At 42.4% G+C, this 22,754-nt stretch overlaps 1 protein-coding gene across 1 annotated transcript in view; it reads left to right on the forward strand.

Annotated features, from left to right (window-relative positions):
* Positions 1 to 11,370, forward strand: part of ALG14 (ALG14 UDP-N-acetylglucosaminyltransferase subunit) — a 46,786-nt gene extending 35,416 nt beyond the window's left edge. The window contains exon 4 of the mRNA XM_073643245.1: positions 10,024 to 11,370. Coding sequence (XP_073499346.1) covers positions 10,024 to 10,254 — 231 coding nt within the window. The 3' untranslated portion in view covers positions 10,255 to 11,370. The remainder of the gene's footprint in view (positions 1 to 10,023) is intronic.
* The last annotated feature ends 11,384 nt before the right edge of the window (positions 11,371 to 22,754 follow it).

The raw sequence follows: 22,754 nt of genomic DNA on the forward strand, positions 1-22,754 counted from the left end.
CTAAGTATCTTACCCTCAAAACGATCATATTGGTAGCTTTGACGTCAGCCCGTAGAGTGAATGATATGCAGGCCCTTTCTACAAACCATCCTTATACACAGATATGAGGATAGTCATGTTAAGACCTGATGCAGCTTATCCTTCCTAAGGTAGCTTTAAAATTTCATCAGTAAATTATCCTGCCCTCCTTTTGTAATAACCCTAAGAATTCAGGGGAGGAGAAATTTCATAATCTTGATGTTAGAAGGGCACTGTTACAGTATTTGTCTATGACCAGCCAGTGGAAGAAGGCCCAGTCCCTGTTTGTAGCTTTTAGGGTAATAAGAAGTGTTATGGGGTAACAAAAGGCACCATTGCAAGATGGATTAGGGAGGCCATTAGTTTAGCCTACTCTGCTAGTGGTGCTCCAATCCCTGACAGCATCAAGGCTCACTCCACCAGAGCTGTGGCGACCTCCTGGGCAGAGAAAGCGGAGGTATCAATTGATCAAATATGTAAGGCCACGACCTGGTCTTCAGCATCTACTTTCTTTAAACACTACAGGCTGGATCTGTCCTCCCCTGCTGACTTAACCTTTGGTAGAATGGAGCTGCTAGCAGTGCCCCCCCCCCCCCTAAGGAATTTCAAATTCTCCAGAAATCTCTCAGGAGTGCTGTCATGCATGAAGGGAAAACACAGAGGTTCCTTACCGGTAGCTGTTTTTTCCAGAACCCATGACCGCACCGGTATGTTCCCCTCCCACCCCATCCTTTCTCACCATATGGGTGTGCAACATAGATTGTGTGGTGTGGGTTATGTATATAATTATTTTGGAGGTCCTCTCATGCTATCTAACCTAAGTGATGCGGGGGAGAGGTACCGCCCTTTTATTTCGGTAGGTTTCCTGTCCTTGCAGGGCGGATCCCTCTCTCAGGTATGCTGTCGTGGGTTCTGGAAAAACCGGCTACCAGTAAGTAACCTCTGTGTTTTCCCTTCACCCATGACCGCACAACTGTAGGTGGGTGATCACTCCAGATGTACGGAGCATTCTCCTCCTAAAATGTCCCCTCCTAAAATGCTATTATCCTACAGGTATTTTGCTAATCTTCAGGTAAATGGCACTTAAAGAGAACTTTTCATCATGGTTAGCTTTATAAACTGGCCAAATCACGGTATAGCGGCCACAGAGCTGAAAAACAAAGTTTTTATGTCTCATGTCTGTTGCAGAAATATTACCGTAGTTTGTAAAGTTTAGGTTATAATTTATTCCAAGACCAGTGGGGGCGTTAGGAATCTCTGCTATCTGGAGGCTTTTACTTTTTCCCCTCCATGATATTGACCAATTATAAGCAGGAGATGTCATGCAGGAGGAAAAAATAGGGAAGGCCAGACCTGGCTTTCTCTGTGTGAGACATGTAATGAAACACAGTCCTACTCTCCTCACTGATCTTACTGCTGTCATCTACTATGTAGAGTAGAGCAGAGCTGTGTTTTATTCCAAATACCTGTGAAGGCAGTCGATGTAAAGGGAGTAGAGCAGAGCTGACAGTGCCCTGAGATGAAAGCTGCGAGGCTGAGGTGTTTGTAATGAGATGTATGGTTTTTTGTTTTGTTTTAGGCATGGATCTTTTTAAAATAACAAATGCAAGCATACTCAGTTTGTCAGTCTGGATTCTCTCTAGAGGTATATGTCGGCGGTGGAAGAAACATCTGCACTGTTCAGATGATATGCCAGCTAAAGCTTTTGATTGGTGGTAGCAGTCAGATGGCTAAAAGAGCACATCATTGGATGTTTCTGTAATGCACTCTTCTAAGGAAGGAAGGCATAAATTGAGACGTTTGTTCTTTTTAATTGGGTCAAGCTTTTGTGGTATTACAATATGGAAACTGCAAATAGCCTCTCAGAGAGGAAGAGGACAGGAACTCTAGTGCCAGCTATTGGAGATAACGATCATAAAAGTCAAAATCGGGGCCATATGGGGCCTTGCCACATGGCTTAGGACAGGAAGCCAAACCAGAAGTTTCATTTGTAGAAATGTATTTCTGGGTCTTTGCCCCTCATCAGTGCAAATCAGTAGAAATTGTTGGCTGGGTGAGAGATCTATGATAGGAGATCTAAGCAGTAATATGTCTAAATTTTGAGAGACCAGCAAGGTGGCATAGGGAGACTTATGGGCCATGCAAAGCTCCCCTAGAAATTTATCTAGTGCCACCTATTGGCAGTAGCAATCATAAAACAAAAATCAATATTACATCTTTAAGGGGCCTTGCCTAGTGACTTGGGATTGGAGGCCACCCTAGAAGCTTTATTTGCAGACACTTGTTTCAGAGTTGTTGCCTCTCATCAGTGCAAAGCAGGAGACTGTTTGTCTGATGACTCATTTTAAATAGTTAGCATCATTAGAGTCTTCTACCCATATTCTCCTGAATACTGCCTATTTAATAGTGCTACCCAACTGGTAAAAAATTAAAAATTCAGCAGATATTAAAACACAAAAATAACCATTTTCTCGCCTCTTCTTTCTGCTGGCTGTCACGCGACGTTCACCTCATCGGTTATTTGGTACTGTCATCACCTCTCGCTGCTGAGCCTGAGTATTTGTCACACATAATCATGAGCTCACCAGTATATTGCCTTATATAGAAGGCAGAGAGGTTACTGGTCATCAGACAGACTCCCTCTTATGTCTGTATATAGAACAGACATATGGTCCCAATTACTGAGAAATGCTAAAAATCTAACAATTCTTACATTCTATTTTTATTCACCTTTTTGCAACCAAAGCATAAATGTCAAATCTCATTAAAAAAAATATATGTACTAGCTTCTCAGTTACTGTAGGATAATATGTCAGTCTGTGGCATATTCTAGGAAACATTCCAGAAGGGCCCTTTATACATTCAAAATGTGGCAAAGTTATTTTTGCAATCCTCTCCTTTTCGTCGTCCAGTTGCCTAATGTTACAGGTCTGAATACTGCTGCACCCCTACTCCTATTTTCTCATGGTAAGACCTCCTACGTGTGCCTTAAAATGGTTCTTGGCTACCAAAAATTGTAAAATCATACTTATGCAAATGACCACTGCATCTATTCACTGGCCGCAGAGCTGACTTGTTGGTTCACCAGTGCAGCTATTCAGACCCAAAAGGAAATATGGAGACCTGGGTAACCCGAGTAGCGTTGGATTAAGATTCATCAGAGATCGGTAAGTTGAGCATTATTATTTTTTTTTTTTTTTTTTTTTTTTTTTTTTTTAAGTTTGCTGGACAATTCCTCAAAACTGCTCAGTCTGTTGGTTATTTGGCCACCACCTACCACTCTCAAACCCTCCTAGAACGTTTGGCCTGTGTTCTCAAAAGGGATTAAGAAGAACATTTCGACCCTTTTATTTTGGCCCCCAACTGCTGTCGGAGGAGGATTGGTACACCACTAGAGTCAACTGTTCCCAGCCATATTGTTAGTGTGTATTGGTGTGTGTGCTTTATCAAAGGAACATTGTGTTGTTCTGACCCACCATCCATATCAATATCTGGTAGTTATGTGCATTAATATTTAGACATATGGGACACAAACAACAGTAAACCCACCTCGCTCCCATTCTCTCTGTAAAAGTCCTCCACATAAAATATTTGAGCTCTGCAAAGAACTAAAAACCTGTTTTCCTGGGGCATGAGAGATGGACAGGTATTCCCTTATGAATGCTAATAAAAATCAGAATTTACAAGGAAATATGATAGAGAAAAAAAACCACCACGTCCAACAGTGGAGTTCCATGTGTGATTCCCCCATCTACTGCGCACACGGCTGCCATAGAGCTGGGTGACGTACAGCTTAGTCAGTATGGCCGAAGCAGATGTTTTATCCTTTGTATGACCCGCGGATCTTACTGTATGTAAGATAAACATTCTCGTATATTCAGGTTCAGAAGTCACTACATTCCCTGACCAAGTTTCTGACAAAAAAATGAGAAGAAACATTAAGGTTCTGTAAACTGATGGTCAGTGATCTTCCAGTTATATTTACCAGTGAGATGAATCCTTTATGACCTAGCAGGTTCCTATGAATGACAACTTTCCTTTTTTTGATTTAATTTTATCTGTAGTTTTTCCTTACTGGGTAGTCCTATTCAGCATATGAATTTCATGAAAATAGCTCATAGAAAACAGCAGCATGATAAATACAAAAATGTATATAAATGTGCAAGGAATTATGCCATATCTATAGTGCTACTAATTATAAGGAGTGGTAGAGCAAATCATCGTGACCATAATGCAAGGGGATGGAGGGGGGATAGACGATCAAAGAAGTCCAAGGAAATGGTAGAAATGTATCTAAACTTTATTGAATAAAATGTAAAAGCAAGCATGGAAAACAATACACGTGCACATAAAACAAGTGTGCATGGGGCGTATAGGATAGGAGCTATGTCATAAAGAAATACGGTAGATGTCAATTACTGACACTGGTATGTATCCATTATTGTACACAACCCTGCAGTAAAGTCCCAGTGGTAGGTAACGGACATCAATAAGGACACAGGCAGAAGTTATGTGCGCAATAGCAAGTGTAAGTCAGTATGTTACCTTAAACACAGGGGCTCCAAAGTATCTGCATGTTCACCCCCACGCGTGTTTCGGACCAGCCTTTCACCAGCTGACGAAGTCAAACTCCAGAGATCTTGCTGTTCCTTTGGCTACGGTGTTCAACATAATCAAGAAGTTTACAACCCATGGCACTGTAGCTAATCTCCCTAAACGGCAGAGAAAAACTGATGAAGCATTGCAACGCGGGATAGTCTGGATAATGGATAAGCAGCCCCAATAAAGTTCCAAAGAAATTTAAGCTGTCCTGCAGGCTCGGGGTGCATCAGTGTCAATGCAAACTATCCGTCAACATTTGAATGAAATGAAATGCTATGGCAAGAAACCCAGGAGGACCCCACTGCTGACACAGAGTCATAAAAAAGCTAGACTGCAGTTTGCCTAAAGGTACGTGTGTAAGCCAAAATCCTTCAGGGAAAGCATCTTGTGGACAGATGAGACCAAGATGGAGCTTTTTGGCAAAGCACATCATTCTTCTGTTAAACAAAAACTGAATGAGGCCTACAAAGAAAAGAACACAGTACCTACAATCAAATATGGTGGAGGTTCAACGATGTTTTGGCATTGATTCGCTGCCTTTGGCGCTGGGTGCCTTGTCTGTGTGCAAAGCATCATGAAATCTGAAGGTTGCCAAAGGATTATGGGTCACAATGTTGTGCCCAGTGTCAGAAAGCTGGGTTTGCCTCCTAGGTCATGGGTCTTCCAGCAGGGCAATAACCCCAAACGTACTTCAAGAAGCACCCAGAAATGGATGGAAACAAAGCGCTGGAGAGTTCTGAAGTGGCCAGCAATGAGTCCAGATCTAAATCCCCTTGAACACCTGTGAAGAGATCTTGAAATTGCTGTAGGGAGAAGGCGCCTTCAAACTTGAGAGACCTGGAGCAGTTTGCAACTGTAGAGTGGTCCAAAATTCCAGTTGAGAGATGTAAGAATCTTGTTGATGGTTATAGGAAGCGATTGATTGCAGTTATTTATTCCAAAGGGTGTGCACCCAAATATTAGTTTGAGGGTGCCAACAATTTTGTCTGGACTATTTTGGAGGTTTTGTGTGAAATTTATGTCTAATTCGCCTTTTTTTTCTGTTTTATTTTGTGTTGTTCCAATACACACAAAGGAAATACACGTGTATATAACAAAACATGTGTAATTGCAATAATTTTCTGGGAGAAATACTTCATTTTCTGGAACAATTTCAAGGGTGCCAAAACTTCCGGCCATAACTGTACGTCTAGAATCCTTTATATTTTCTTTCCTCCCCAGATGTCCTTCATTAGGGGCAGTGCTATATTGTTTTCTTTACTTCCAAAAATAGTGACATGGGCAGATTCTGAGAATGAAGTTACGTCAGACCTTGGAGAAATGCTGCCATCTTTCTACATTCCTGAAACCGCTAGATGTGATAACTCGCTCTCTGTGACCTGACGTCATTCGGCTGATCTGGTTTCGTAGATCTGGCAGAGCGTATATGGAGCTTGTCACATGCTCCGAATCTGAGAAATGTATGAAATATAAAAGTTTCTTTCATTCCATAGCTTTCAGGTTTGCTAGATGGCAAGCAGTCTGATTCTGGCTTTTAAAGATGCTAGTTCTCCTCTAAAAGAAAATAATATTTTGGTATATTGAGAGTATTCTTCCTTCTAGAGGGGAGCTAATTTGAATACTTTTTTTCCCATATAGCATTCCCATGAGCCAAAACGAGTTTATATTAACTGATAACAGCCTCCAATCATTAAATATTTACTGATCGACAGTCACTTAAAAGTTGCTCACACAGGCAGACCGCGCTTCAGATGCGCAGTGAGTGATCTGTCATAAATCGTTCAGTCCGCGTTGGCTGCCATTGGTCTCGACAACATGAGTCCTCTTTACACAGGACGGTGTACTGCCGAGCATGATGATCCTTTGGGCAAACCAAAAGATAAATTAACCCGACAAATAAGCGTTTTGCTCATTCGGTAATCAGCAGCCTGTTTACACTGTTTACACGAACATGAAGCGAACGTTCCATTACGATGCATTTAAACTGCACTATTATCGTGTCTTATGAACACAGTGATCATGCAGTGTAAAAAGGCTGACGATCACCTGACGAACGAGCAACACATTCATTCATCGGGTGAAGTGATCTTTTGGTTTCGTGTTTGGAAGTGCGTCGTCCTGTGTAAACGAAACCTGCACTGCTGAGAACAATAGCAGTGTATGCGCTATCACAGATCGTTCATCTGGTGCCGGGTCAATGGGCTTTTAAACGAACACCGATGGGTAAATATTTACTGATCAGCAGTCTTTTAACGTCCCAAAATTGTTAAATGTAAATTCACCTAGAAGCCCCCATTTACTTTAGACAGTTGTCGCCCCCTGGCTCAGTCGATCTTTCATCCGACAGCTGTCTCCCCCCGACTCTCCCATACACAGGAGCACTCATTATGTCGAGCGCTCCTGCGCACCCTGAGAATGCCATTACCGGACATCTCTGGCGATGTCATATCTCTTACAGGACAAAATGATTGTCCGTCCAAAATCGGACATGCCGGATTCTTCTGTTACCCAACATCATCTGTCGGGAGACCCCATATACATTAGACTAATGTCGGCCGAACCAACCTCAAATGACAGGTTCAGCCGACGTTTTTCTAATGAAGTGGCTTTCAGTCTCCATATGGCCCTTTTATTTTGTTAATAACAACCAGTACCTCTCAGCTGTAGACAAGTGGAGTTTTTGTTAAATGGGTTCCTTACATCTCTGAATAGAGTTTATCCTATTGGTTAATATTTGGTTACTGATAAAGGCCTAGCAGGGGTTATCCAAGATTATTCATTAACTTACTGTTAAGATCTTTACTTGGGCTGACAATGCCAAACCATTGCCCTTCTCCCATAACAGTATTGTGGTTTCTCATGCTGCTGACCTATTCCTCCATGGCAGATTGCCTTTATTGGATTAAATATTGAGCTGTCACCACCCTCCTTCCCAAAAAAAAGCCCCAAACACTGCTCTTTTTCTGTTGTGTGTTTTTTTGTTTTTTTTATTTATTTCATGTATAAATAAATAAAAATAACTCGTAATTTATCACATCTGTCACACTCTTCCTGTTTTAGACCCCCTCTCGGTTCCGGACCCTCAATTTCTGCTTTTGTTTCAATAGAGACAGAACAGAAAAATGTTCTCCCTTCTCTGTGTGTCGGCACGTGACAATGGGGGGTCAGCTAAGCCAGCCCCCTCTTTCCATCATGGCTAACTTAGCTATTGAACTAAGCTGGTGAGCAGCGGCGTGAGTTGTAATGAATACAGAAATGAAGAGCCCAGTCTGCAATGAGACGATCGCGCAGATTTCAGGAGTAGGGTATATATATAAGTTCTATTTTTTTCATTTTCGAATATAATAGATTATTCTAAGGGTGGACAGCTCCTTTTAAAAAGGTTATATGAACAAAAATATCAGTTTTCTTCCATAAGCAGGGCTAGTGTTAGCCATGCCCTGTCTGGCATCGAGACAAGTGAGCCCCTTGGCTAGTGACTTTTTCTTTTTTTCTTCTGTACTCTTGAAGTGTTGTTCCATTTTGCAATTTATCGTCAATTGTTGATGGAGCTTTGTGTGTATGTTAATGTAAGTAAATGTCTTTTTCTGGGAAGTTCCTGGCATGTAATTATGTTGTCATGAGAGCATTGTTCACAAGTCAATCAAGCGGAGAAAGAATGGGGTCAATTATTTTTATCTTAATTGTAGATTTCGGGGAAGCTCCACATACTGATCTGCTGTCGTTGAGGTGGGTGCGTGATAATTCACATTTAGGAGTTATCAGAAGTGTTGTCAATTTAATCTTATGTACATATAGGTCAAGGTACGACATCGCTGTATGGTATAGTGCTGAATACAAGGTGTACTGAGGGCTCAATAAGAAATCCAGACGGGGGAGCGGAAAAACAAAGACGGCCACGATTAATCAATTCTAGGATCCTTACAGCACTTTAACCCAAAAAATAAATCCTCAGTTCGGTTGTTGTGTTTATTTCATATCAATAGTACTCATGAAAATAAAACATACCGTATTACACAGTTGCTTATCAGAGAAATCTCCTTCTTTCTCCTCCTGAACTGATCTTTCACTCTCAATTAAAGGGTAAAATATCGTATTTGGTACTTTTATAAAATTCTATGGAGCTAAAGACAGACAGACATTCTGCTGCAAGCTCTCCTGAAATGACAGTCACAGTTCTCCATAGAACTTTATGAGCACCAACTGTCATCTCCAATCTCCTTAATGAGGAAAATTGAGAATTTTGAGAGAAAAAAATGAGTCCAGGAGGAGAAAGAAGCAGATTTCTATCTTAAGATATAATATAAAGTTCCTTATTTTGTCACGTACTATTGATTTTGATAGCTACTCTTTAAAGGGGTTTGTCCACTACTCAGACAACCCCTTTCTGAATCCCTATGTTTTCCCCAGTAAAATAATAACACCTATACTCCCCTCCGGTACTGGCGCCGTTCCAGGGATGCTGGCACTGGCTCTCCCGGGACTTGTGTGACATTATGTCAAGTAATCCCTGCGGCCAGTCACTTCTGGCTTTATTTCTCCTCTTTTGGACAAATCAAGACATCCAGAGGAAGTGAGAGCTGTGGCTGCTGTCACTTCCTCCAGAAGTCAATTACATCCATAGAAGAGAGAGTGTTTCGTGATATAACAATTGCACACGAGCCCCGGGAGAGCCTGTGCCGACACCACTGGAACAGCGCAGTACTGGAGGAGAGAATAAGTGTTCTTATTTTACTGGGGTAAAAATATAGGGATTCAGAAGGGGTTATGAGTTGTGGACAACCCCTTTAAGTCTCCCATACACTTTAGATTTAAACGGTCTGAAACCTTAGCCTTCAACGTGGCCGACTGACCATCTGACGTATATGACCTTCACAACACAAGGGTCAGGCGGTTTGCGTTGAGTTGCTCAATAATTTCATTCTGCTTGGATATAGGCTGATGCCGTTTGAAAACATATGAGCTGATGACACATTCCCTTTAAAAGAAGCATTGTACCTAGTGGGAGCTCCTGTGATCACAGGTAAATGAGGAGGTCCTGATCAGGAGTCTAATAAATGTTTCATGGGTCATACACGCTTGTTGTATCTACAGGCATAGAGCCCTTCACATGATGCGGCATAGCCGGGATGAGATTTGGCATAGTCTCGGCAGTAATCACACAGATACCGGCTTTGTTTTCTTCACTTAAACTAATCATAGGACCACTTAGTATAAGCACGATAAACTTGTATGGACTGTTGATTTGTGTGTGCGCCAATGGGTGGCACATCACAAATTATATCAGTGGTATCATGCCAAGGAACGTCAATCGTCTAAATGTCATAATTGGTGTGACTGATGCATAAATGACTCGTCATTTGTCGCTCGTTAAACTCTGTGTGACTTGTATTTCTTTTCTAGATCTTATGCAATGGACCAGGAACGTGTATCCCCGTGTGCTTCTCTGCTCTTCTTCTTGGCATTTTGGGCATAAAGAAAATCCTCATCATCTACGTGGAAAGTTTATGTCGCGTAGAATCGCTATCGTTGTCTGGAAAAATCCTCTACCGTGTTGCGGACCATTTCATCGTCCAGTGGCCTCTTCTCAAGGACAAGTATCCAAACTCCACATACTTGGGAAGAATAGTTTGATCCCTCTGACTTGTCTACCGTATGTGTCCTGTACAAGGATCCATAGGTTTTATCTTCTCTGTGTATGGAGGGTCCAGATTAAGATCACCTGTTACCATAATCCCAGTCCCCTCACCATTGCTTAATGTCAGTGTTGAGGACCCCCCATTCTAGAAATGAGGTGGATGTGCTATAAATGTCTAATATGGGACTTGTATACTGATAACCTATTCTTACGATAGGTCATTATAATTGGATTGCTGGAGGGTCCAACACCCATCACCCCAAATGCCCAGCTGTGTGCAGCTCCCAAATGGCCAAACATGCACAGTGTGGAAAACCGAAACGGCACATACAATGGTAGCGGCCCTTATTGGGTGCTAAAACCTGATTGATCTGGGTGCCAAGTGTTGAACACCCAGCAATATTATATCTACTGATGACCTATTCTAGGTCTTGAATGCCAGAATTCCTGCCCCCCACCCCCTTTAATGCATTGCATTATAAGGCACGCAGCATCCCAGCCCCCGTCATGGTATAAGATCTACAATGTTCTCCCCTTATGCAGAAGAAAATATCCAGAGATCTGGAAGAAACTGCAATCGGTCTGATATCTTCCATTATGTTTTAGACAATGGCATCTAACCTTAGTTTCAGCTGCCCCCTTCTGTGACCTGAATCACCTCCGCTGGTAAATGCGGGGAGGGGAACAGCTGATAATAATGTTCCCGAATATCATGATTAAAGTGGCTCCATGGTGGATCTACGACCTGATTGACGTTTCTGTGCTCTGCGGTGGGACACAATGAGGTGGCTGTGTCTTATATAAGAGAACCTCTGTTACAGGGGGAAAGTATTATTAAAGTAATTGTACGTCTTCTTGTATCTCAGCATAGTAATGTGGGCAAATTATATGCCGCTCTTCTTTTATAAGCCGCCAAATGGTGTTCCCAGTGATCATCTGCCCTTCTACTCAAGCGTAATAACGCATCATAGTCTGAGCCCCCGCGGGCAGGGTCCTCTCCTCTCCTGTACCAGTCGGTGACTTGTATTGTTTAAGATTATTATACTTGTTTTTATTATGTATACTCCTTTCACATGTAAAGCGCCATGGAATAAATGGCTCTATAATAATAATAGTCCATGCTACTTAGAGGATAGGCATCTGCTATAAATATGTGTGTATATGCACATAGAAAGTGGGCAGAACTCCATAGCAAATTCCATACAAAAAAGTTGTGTATTTATTGGCCCATGTGAACAGGTGGCAACGTTTAGGCCCAAGAGCAAGTGAGCCTTTGTCAAAAGCTCACTTGTTCTTGAGCCGAAACGTTGCCACCTGTTCACATGGGCCATTAAATGCACCATTTTTTTAACATAGAATCAAGACATCAAGCTGCATGTGTACAAAGTGTCAGCCATAGATAAATCTGACCTGTGTGAACATAGCCATAGAAACCTGCCAGTCCTGCTTTTCTCTCTGATGCAATGAGCACAACTGCATGTATATTATGAGGTGGTACTATTAGAGAGGTGGTCCGTGCATATACTATTGATGATCTATCCATAGGCATACAGTAATCAGAGTTGTACTGTTCAGTTCCGTTCAATATTTTCATCTGTGGGTTGACTGGTAGGGGTCCGACATCTGGGACCAGTAGAGTGTCTGACCCACACCAATCTGATAATGATGACCTAACGTAAGGATAATTAATCAGACTGTACCCTTTAATCAGTATGTGGGTGGAGATAGCAGGACTGACAGGTATACCAAAGTCTGATCAACTAGTTTAAGTCTACAACCTAGAAATAGCTCGGTGGTAAAAGGTTATTCTTGTCCAAGTGAATTAAAGGGATTTATGTCATAGGGCCGCTAAAAAAATAATTCCTACCCATTTCTGCAGAATATGGGCGAACAGTCTAAAACCAGGCTAACATAACAGGCAGTATTCTGCTGATGGATCTGATACCAGCAGCACTTGATCGGTATGATCAGAATCTTCTTACAGCAACAATAAGTTCTACTGTGAAAGCTTTACTAGTGCTCAGTTTGCAAATCCCTTATAAATGGACAAAAGTATTGAGACACACGTCTTACTCGTTGAGTTAAGGTTTTTCGTTCAGTCCCATTGCCACAAATCAATAGTTACACATGAAAATAAGCAACTTTGTAATATATCTTATCAGAGAGATTTGCTTCTTTCTCTGCCAGAATTCATCAGTCATTATCAAAATTCTCAATTCTGAGGTCAAATCTGTATTCACCGAAGACAGACTTTGCCATTACTGAGATTACGGATCAGATATATTACAAAGTTTCTTATTTTCTTGTATACTATTGATATATGGAGTAAAACTTACAACGATGAGTACTCTTTAAACTTGTGTCTTTTAAAGTATTATTCCATGGTGCATGCATGCTGGTGACACAGGATGCCACCACTAACCACTGTTTGCATTACTCCATGATATTTCTTCCCTCCTAAATCTTCTCCCATCACCTGTGAGTTATATTATTGAGAAGCAGGAGACCACGTAACGTTAGAGCGGGGTCACCGAGTGCTGAGACATAGTCAATCATCGGATGGAGTGATGTAAAGCCGCCGTCACTGGGCTCTGGAGCAGTGGAAACATCTGTGGAGTGACAGATCCCTCATCTCTTATCTTCTAGCCTGATGGATGGATTTGGGTTTGAATACCAGGAGAATGTTACCTGCCTGACTGCTTTGTGCCATTGTAAAGTTCGGTTGAGGAGAGATAATGGTACGAGGATGTTTTTAAGGGTCTACCTAAGCAACTTGGTTCCAGTGAAGGGAAATCTTAATGCTTTTTGCATACAAGACATCTGGACAATTGCATCTTCCAATTTTGTGGAAACAGTTTGGTAAAGGCCCTTTTCTGTTCCTTACGACGTTGCCCCAGTGCACTAGGTCCATAAAGACAAGGGTGAGGGAGTTTCATGTGGAAGAAAATGACCGTCGGCATAGAGCCCGGACCTCAACCACACCAAACACCTTTGTGATGAACTAGATCGGACTTTGTGATCCCGGCCTCCTCCAACATCAGAGTCCGACTTCACAAATGGTCTTCTGGGTAAGTGGGGAAAATTTCCCCCCTGACACCTCCAAAATGTTGTAGAAAACCTTCCCAGAATAGTGGAAGATGTTACAGCTGCAAATGTGGAACTAACTTCATATTAATGTCTATGGATTTAGAATGGGATGTCATAAAACCTCCTGAAGGTGTAATGTAGAGGGGTCCACCTATCCATATATTATCTAAGATCTGTAAGGGGTCTTTCACACGTCTGTGTATCGAATACTTGTGGTGTCTGTTTCCACACGTACTGGAGACACTGACACACGTAGACCCATTCAAATGAATGGGTCTGTGCACATGTCAGTGTGTTTTCACGGACCGTGTGTCTGTGAGGAAAACATGCTGACATGTCCGTTTTTTACCCACAGCATGGGCCGCAAAACGTCCCTCACACGTGCACATGGATGACATCTGTGTGTCATCCGTGTGACACGTAGCGGTGCCTGGGGATTAGCGGTACAATTAGAGCTGTTCCCAAGTGCCGGGTTATGCAGGAATCGGTCATCATTGTCCCCTGCTTGTGCTAAGATCAGCGTGAGCAGGGGACAATATTGAGTTGTATTCTGCCCTTGCGGTGTTCAGCAAGGGCTTGAGGCGACCACACACACTGAGGAGCAGGGGATAACGACGCCCTGCAGCGAGCGGGCCCCTGAAATGTGCTGAGCTCACTGAGTGACAGGATACTGCTCAGTGAGCTCAGCCCGGGTCAGGGGCCCGCTCACTGGAACGAGTCATTCTCCTCAGCGTGTGCCATCAGATGGATTACAGCATTGGACACTTATTTCATCTTTGGACAGGTGAGTATAAAGATTTTTTTATTTTAATCTTATTTTTACAGGTTTGGAGACAGCGGGACGAGACTACTACTCTCAACATTGTCCCCTGCTGGCGCTGATCGCAGCGCCGGCATGGGACAATGATGAGGGCAACGTTCAGCAATCGGCACTTGGGAACAGCGCTAACTGTACCGCTGATTCGCAGGCGCTGGTATGTGTCACACTGATGCGGCAAACGGTTGCCACACGTATGCCACTTGTATCATACACACGGACATGGATACCTCCGGTACTGGTTTTTCCAGTACCGGATATATAAGGATGTGTGAAAGAGCCCCAATACAGTATATGCCCATTATAAATGAAAATATGGTAATATGGGTCTGTGTTCTACTTGAAAACATCTGACTATTATGGAATGCTACATATTTGTTTTGCTGTAACCGGCCGAGCAAGAAAGAGAAGGTAAATAATCGCCGTGGGTCATTATGAACACCGCTGAGATAGGACAACAATGTTTATTATTGCGGGATATGTGTGTTTTGTTAATATGTGACGTAGATCTGCTAAGCAGCATCCTGGAGTAACTAAATGCTCACTTGAAGAATTTTAAGTGTTGAAGGAACATTAAATTAGAAAACATGCTAAAAAAATGTTCTCTTAAAGTCCCTCTCTTCTTTGTAGTATAGCAAAACAAAGGATAAATTGAAATTGTGAGAAAGATATAAAGAATATTTTTCTTTTCGCTAAATTTGCTCAGAAATAATAATTTCCTCCCTCTTCATAAATCTCAGACCAAACCTGTCTCTATTCATAAGGCAACAAGGTGCTACAGAAGACCTTCCCTGAATATTCTGCTTGTACTAGGAAACTAGGCAGGCAAACCCGTTCACTTACCAAAGGACTGTTTCGGGTCTGGAGACCCTGGGTCAATCCGGGCATTGCGGTCCGGATACAGACAGTGAAACGCACTCATGTGAACCCTGTCTAACACTCAGCTAGAATTCACTTGAATAAGGCCTTGTTGACATTTCTGTTGCTGTGCCAAGTTGGAAGAAACACTATTTCGTAAGAAAATCAGGAAGACACGTGGCCCTTTAACTCCTCGGACCCTCTTCTATTAGAACTGTAGAGGTTTCTTTGTAATCATGTTGGTTAGATTTGCTTATTAGTGATCAGAATTAATGAATTTACTGGATAAATAGTCTGCACTAACGCGCTTTGTTGGTCCGACCTCCTGCCCATAGGACAGTGTCATAGATGTACTATCTTACAAGTTGATGGCAGATTCACAAAATTGACTATATAGGCCTAATTGGTGCAGGTCCCACTTCTAAGACATCACCTTGTAGGAGAACAGGGCATCTAATGACCCCTTTTTCAGTATAAAGTTTCTATCGATAATCACTTTAACAACTGGAAGACATCAGTAGAAATGGCCACACATGTGGACCCCTCTCCATTGATATATATGGGTAAAGCAGTCACTGTAAATTGGCAAAGAAGTTGTAGAATCCTGATTTACCGATAGGTGAGGGTAGGTTCATACCTACCAAGCATCAACAGCATATTTTGTTGATACACCAAAAACTTAAGGAGGCGTTAAGTCAATTGGCTACATCGCAACGTATCTCCTCTCTTTTAATCTAATCCTTTATTACATGGCAATCAAAACTGTAACAATTATATAAAGAATTATCCATTTGTTGTGGGAGAAGATCAAACTTTTCTTCTCGTCACAAATCTCTGCATGGCTGTAAGACTACTGGTTAGAGATGAGCGAACGCAAGCTTTCAGTTCGGGGATCGTACCGGACAATTACTGTCCGCTGCTAAACGCCGAACACTGACTTCTCCTAGAAGTCCGTTGCGATGTTTGGTGTTCCTGGGTAAGTCCGTTGCAGAGAGAGAGAGAGGTTTTTTTCCAGATCCAAAGTTTGGGTCTCCATTGTTCTTAATGGGGTGCGGGTTCCTGAACCGAACTTTGGACTAAAGTTCGCGTTGAGCACCAGAACCCGAGATTGACCAGGTCCTCTCATCCCTATAACTGGCTCCAGAAGAAGCTCTCCCTCTCTGGTCTGTCTACCATTGCAGGCCAGGAATACAAGCTGTCTTTCAGACAAAAAAAAGAGAAAGATTAGGAGAAAATGTTCCCTTGTTCTATAAGATTATTCATTATAAATGAAATAATCCAAACTTGTAAAATTTAGCTGAGTGTTTATACAACGTGTCTGACAAGTGTGAAAACTCTCAGACCTTGACTCATACAAGATCCTAGAGACACAGGAACATAGCACAGACCAGCGAGGCCTCCTCCTGTGTCCTACGGGAATACCAGTTCTTATTTTACTCGCCTGTCTTCCTTCCTACGCTTTTGTGTCATCTGTTTTCCTATTCATAAATACTTAAAAGATGAAAGGTACAAATAAAACAGATATATACAAACGGCACAAATAAGACCCACTGTTTAGTTTTTTTGCCAACTTTAGGAAATCCGGGAATGATATGCCTCTGTTATCTTCTACTTTTAAAAGGGTTTTCACAATATTACTAAATGTCAGTAAACAAAGGGCTGGACGAAGTTGAAAAGCAGAATGTGAACTAACAGCACACAGTGCTATATGTTTATAATGTATAATTTAATATAAAAGTTTATTTTTTGTCCGTCAGACCCTGGCTATATGTACTTTTGGGGAACCTAACAGAATATACTAGGGAGTAGTAGAAACAGCAATGACTAAAATAGAGAGATATTTATTGGAATAATTATCTGGAACATTTCCAATATACACATCAATGGCTCCAGGGAATTTCAATCTCTCTACTTTCACCCGGCAAAGCATCGGCTGACATGTTCAAGAAATAATTCGCTGATCGGTCTTAACATTACAACCACTGACGAGAAAGGATTATCTTGTAACAATGGCACCTCCCAGCAGCTCATAAACGTCAGATCTTGCGGGGTGTTCCTGACATGTAGTGTTTTTATGGCTACCAAAGTTATAAAGGGATGGTGAATCTGCTCCCGGGTCATAGGCACCCACTGTTAAATGTACTTTGATATTGAGAACCTATCCACTGGACAGGTCTACAATATCAGACCAATGAGGGTCTGCCTCTTGTCACCCTCACGATTAGCTACTATGAGATATTGAAGGTAATCAGTGCTAAGCTGCAGTATCCGTAAGCGGCCACTAAACTGTGTATGGAGCTGCGCTGTTTCGGTTCTGTACATTGTTAACAACCAGCCATCACCGGAGCTGATAACTGCTGAGCTGTGGAAGCGTCGGGAATCTGACTCCCAACTATGCCATGGATAGGTCAACAGTAGTAGATCACCCTTATAATTTGTGAGTAAGGAGTAAACACTAGCCTGTTTTGTCCAATCCCACAGAAGGTCTACTGTAGTACAAAGTGATATTGTTGACTATGATGGAAAGGGTCAGAACACCGTACATCTGCGTGATGCTGCATAACTACAGACTGGTCGGGGTGCCCACACTGACCCCTGTCCACTGCTGAAAGCACCTACAATGGGCACAAGGATTGACCATGGAGCAATGGAAGAAGGTGTCTTGGTCCGATGACTCTCTTTTACATCTTGTGAACTTCGGTGAGATGATTGTGCACCTGGATGTACTTTGGGAAGAAAGCAAAGAAAGTAAACCAGCTGTGATGATGCTTTGGGCAATGTTTTGCTCAGAAACTTTGGTTCCTTGTATTTATGTGAATTTTACTTTCACGTACCATTGCTGTAGACCAAGTACTACCTTCCATGACACAGATTGTTCTGAAATGGCACTGGTCTTCTTCAGCAGGACAATGACCCCCACCACACTGCAACAATGGTTCAGGAATGGTTTGAGGAGTAAGACATCAAGACTGATGTGGACTGATAAGACATCATGGTTTGAGGAATAAGACATAAGTTCACAATGATGACCTGATCTCAATCTGATCAAGCATCTGTGGGATGTGCTAAAAAAACAAGTCCGATCCATGAAGGCCACGTGCACCTCATAACTTCATAACTTACATGATTTAAAGCATCTGCTGCTGCAAAGGTTTTGGTGAGAGACCTTGTTCAGAGGATCATTAACAAATATTAGTTTGATTGTTATGGCTGATCAGCGTCTGTACATTTCATCCTGCAGATTATGTGAATTTATATATTTAACAATAGGACAACTCATTAAGTCTGTCCTAATAAATAGAAATTGATGGGAGACGAGCTAATAGTCTAGTTTATAGCTGTTCACATGGAAATTATTTATTTATGATGTGATGGTCAATGAAAACTCCATAATGGATTCTGTAATGGATCTGCTTGTGATTTGTATTACATAATATGAACATTGGTCTCCTAATATAGGGAAAATTTAATCTTTTAGGCTTTGCCAGACATGAGAGACCGGATACAAACACAGCCTCTGCAGCTCATATAGTTTATAGGTTATGCTTTATTTAGTCAAGAGCATGATGGCAGCTGAATGGCAGGAATACTTGCTCATTATTAGTTACCAAAGTCGAAAACCTAAGCCGAAACCTTAAGGGGTTGTTAAACAAGAAAACTAGTTGTTTTAGGGGTTTCCACTACTCGGACAACCTTTTGAATCCCTATGTTTCCCCCCAGTAAAATAACAACACTTATACTCACCTCCGGTCCCGTCGCTGTTCCAGCGGTGTCGGCACTGGCTCTCCTGGGGCTCACGTGACATTATGTCATGCCCATCACCGCATCCAATCAGCTCTGGCTTCACTCTCCTACAGACGTAATTGACATCCGGAGAAAGTGAGAGAGCAGCCGCATCTCTCACTTCCTCCGGATGTCTGATTTGTACGCAGGAGGGGAAAGTGAAGCCAGCGCTGATAATGCTACATGAGCCCCATGAGAGCCAGTGTCAACACCGCTGGAACAGCGCCGGCAACGGAGGTGAGTATACAGTAAATGTTATATTACAGGGGGGGGAAACATAGGGATTCAGAAGGGGTTGTTTAAGTAGTGGACAACCCCTTTAAACTTACTAATAACAGGAGTATATGTGTAACGGGAACGGTGGAACCACTGTGCCGCGATCCAAGGAGAGCCTGGAACGACGTAACTCGGAGCTACACCAGGACTGACCATGGATGTACGGCTGCTGACCCCCACCCCCCCAAGGGACAGGAAGTTGGAACTGCCAAGAAGGGAAAGTTCAGTTGGCACTGGCAGGAACCCAGGGGCGGCAGATGCTGGCGGGTAGACAGGCAGATGCAGGCAGATATGGCTGGTATACAGACTGGCAGGTACGACTGGTATACAAGGTGGTCGCAGGCAGGTGCGTATGGCTGGTATACTGGTGGGCACAGGCAGGTGCAGGCGGATATGGCTGGTATACTGGTGGGCACAGGCAGGTGCAGGCGGGTATGGTTGGTATACAGTTGGGCACAGGCAAGTGCAGGCGGATACGACTGATGCAGGCACAAGCAAGGACTGGCCGAAACAAAGCAAGAACAAGCAGGTACAGGCAGACACTAGCTAGTACTGGTAAGTACTAACAAACGGAGGACCTGAGAACTAGCAAGCGTGCAGAGAACAGCCTAACCACGTTGCTTATGCACCTCCCATCAGGTGGAAGTGCCTTAAATAATGAGTTTCTCCCAGCCATTGGCTGGGGACACTTTAGAAGAGTGCACTGTCCCTTTAAGAGGGAGGGAGTATGCGCGCTCTAAGCACAGTGCCCGGGGAAACTGCGAGCCTTGCGCAGATCCCGGGCAGCAGCAGGAGGAGTCGCTGCGACGGTTAGTAAGTCTGCGTCCCTGCCGGTGGAGGAGGGGAACATGCAGTGACGCCGGTGCTACATTATGAATGCTATTCCAATGTCAAAATATCAATGTGGTACTGGGTTCCCAGCACTCCAGTTACTCCCTGTGTCAGTGAAAGAAGAGTCAAACTGACTCCTTCAATAGTTAAGCCATCCCCTTCTTTATTTTCACATCAGCCGTGACATGGAAGGAGCTTCCTCAGCTACTGAAATCAGGCAGTCAGCTCGCCCCCTTAACATAAGTCAAAACGAAGCTGAAAGTGAAGTATGTCAACATCGCGGCTGCATTCTTGATAAAAGTATATTATATACATTTTAATTCTTTCCACTTTAAAAGCATGAAATAAAAATCTTTTTTCCTAAAAGGACAACCCCTTTAAGGGTAACACACCCAAATGTTTTCAGGCAAAGCAGAGGTCAATCATCCTGGGGAGTACTCAACATGGTCTGAATCTTTGAGCCCTGACACAAAATCTTCTGCTCCCTTATTGACCAGTCGGGTTATGAATTGTAAAGAGGTCCTAGGCCCCCAGCTCTCTGTCTTCATATGGGATCCAGAACCACCACCCCCAGCTCTGAAGAGGCCTTTTTTTTGGCCAAAACATCTGTGGATCATCTGAAGTTTTCATTTGATGTAGGTCAACACAACCCTTCTTGTTCTAAAACCAGTGGGTGAGGCAATGGCATAAAGCACTGACACAATATGGTCCTCAGCTGTGCCGCCAAACAGCTAATGCCTTTCTTAAGGATACAATTAATTATGACGATCATTAAAGATTTTTTTTTTACATCTTTGGGAGCAATACCAGTGGTTCCTTCCAATGGGATATTTTCCATTAGTGAGAACATTAACCAGCTATGCTTTAAAGTGTTCCTGAGTCGGCACTCAGCAGTCAACATTTCTGTTGCAGCAATAATTCAACAACTCGCCAAGATCTTGGAAATAATGCAAGTAATGTTTCCCATAGAGTGAAAAGGTTCCCAGTGTTGAAGACAATGGCTCTTTCAGAATGGCCTCCCAAAAATGAAAACTACCAGCGTAGTCATCTGACTATAGCTGACATTCTCCTTTGCCAGTGGAAATTGCTTGCATATACAGGGGTCAAAACATACATTAAAGCAATATATATAGTAGATTTAAAATCTTCTATTTTTATTTGTATGTATTTACTTGCAATAGGTGTAACCTGCCAGTTACACACAAACCCTATCCATACTTTCTGCCACAATAATAAATGTAGAAACCACCATAAAGAGAACAATAGGTGTATTTTTGATTCTAAAATATTTAAATTTTATTGAAAATTACCAATAAAAACAGAATATAAGGCCAACACAAAGTATTGTAATGGAGGACCACGTAATACACTTCTATACTTATGTTTTTAGTTTCCATAATGTATAATCACAAACCCTCAGTGTCTCTTTTCATATGACATTCAGCTACAGTACATCTAAGAATCAACGCCTCAATGGTTGCCTTATGTATTTACAATGATACACACATTAGATTCATTAAAGCTATTAGTACTTATCAAATTGAATACAAGAAGATAATTCTGAAAAACGTACATATGTTGCAGACTGTGTTATGTGGACCCGATGTACGTTTCACCCTTTCTTCATCAGGGGTTGTACATTTCACCCTGATGAAACAAGGGTGAAACTTATGTCGGGGCACTGGGCCCACATAACACATCAGTCTGCAACATATGTAAGGTGTATCTCCGGAGACCATTATTAAAGAATTTTTTGCTCTTTATGTTGGTAGACAATAATAAATGTGTACTAAGGGGCTGTCTCATCAAGAACAACCCTCTTAGTATTTGGACCTCTGCATGTGATAGACGGCCCAAGTCCACAGGAGGCTTTTTATCAGGCTCATCTGATTAAATAAGTTTCTCCTTAATAATATTTTGCAGTGAGAGATAATCTTACAGCTTTACTCTTGAGAGCCAGCTGTATTACACATCTGATATCCTGCAATAACACAGGCCATACACATTAGATGGCTGTCGGACGAATGATACTTCGGCCGGTTGTACGGTAGACAGTGATCTCAGCCGACTCTCCCATACACTGGAGCACTCACTTGGCCGAGCGCTGTGTTCTTCTTGAGAAAGCAGCTGGAGAACAATGCAATTAGCAGTCCGAAACCGAACATGCACAATCGAGTCTACATCTTTCCAGCTCATCAGTCGGCCGGTGCCCCCATGCGTATTAGACCGTCTGCGGAACCTGTCGATATCGGCGAGTTTGGCTGACATTATTCTACAGTACATGGGGGCCTTAATGGCTGGGACTGGAGATTATTCCGATTTGTGACCTTTTAACCCCTTAGATGTCGCTGTCACTAGTACACATTTACAAGGGTCACTTTAAAGGAATGATTGTTTGTATGCTGTAAAGAGTTAATGTTCCCTATATACGATCATAGCTAAAGAGCCGTTACTGAGCTCTCTGTGCAGCTGCAGGTCGCTCTAAACAAGAGACGATTATTGGGATATTCCGGATTATGTCCCACCTCCTGCTCTAGATGGTAATAGTCAAATGTATGTACAGGTATAATAGATCTCTTTCTTTTAATAATCTAACAATAAAGCAGGGTTGATGATCATTTAAAATTGCTTAGAATTGCCCTCCTAATCCATGACCAGGAGCAGACCGGAGATTGCCACAGGGAGTCAAAGGGTTGTCTGGTGTGAAAAACAAATGTTCACATTATCTGGATGTAAATCGTGCTTGATCCATAAAATATTTAGAGTTCATTTAGTTTTCCTGTCTTTATACGTAGATAGGGAGGGGACAGGGTAAGCACTAGTCAGGCCCCACTACAAACTAAT

The sequence above is a fragment of the Phyllobates terribilis genome, unplaced genomic scaffold, assembly GCF_046119375.1.
Source record: "Phyllobates terribilis strain yellow unplaced genomic scaffold, ASM4611937v1 Scaffold_8__6_contigs__length_399053987, whole genome shotgun sequence".
Classification (NCBI taxonomy): domain Eukaryota; kingdom Metazoa; phylum Chordata; class Amphibia; order Anura; family Dendrobatidae; genus Phyllobates; species Phyllobates terribilis.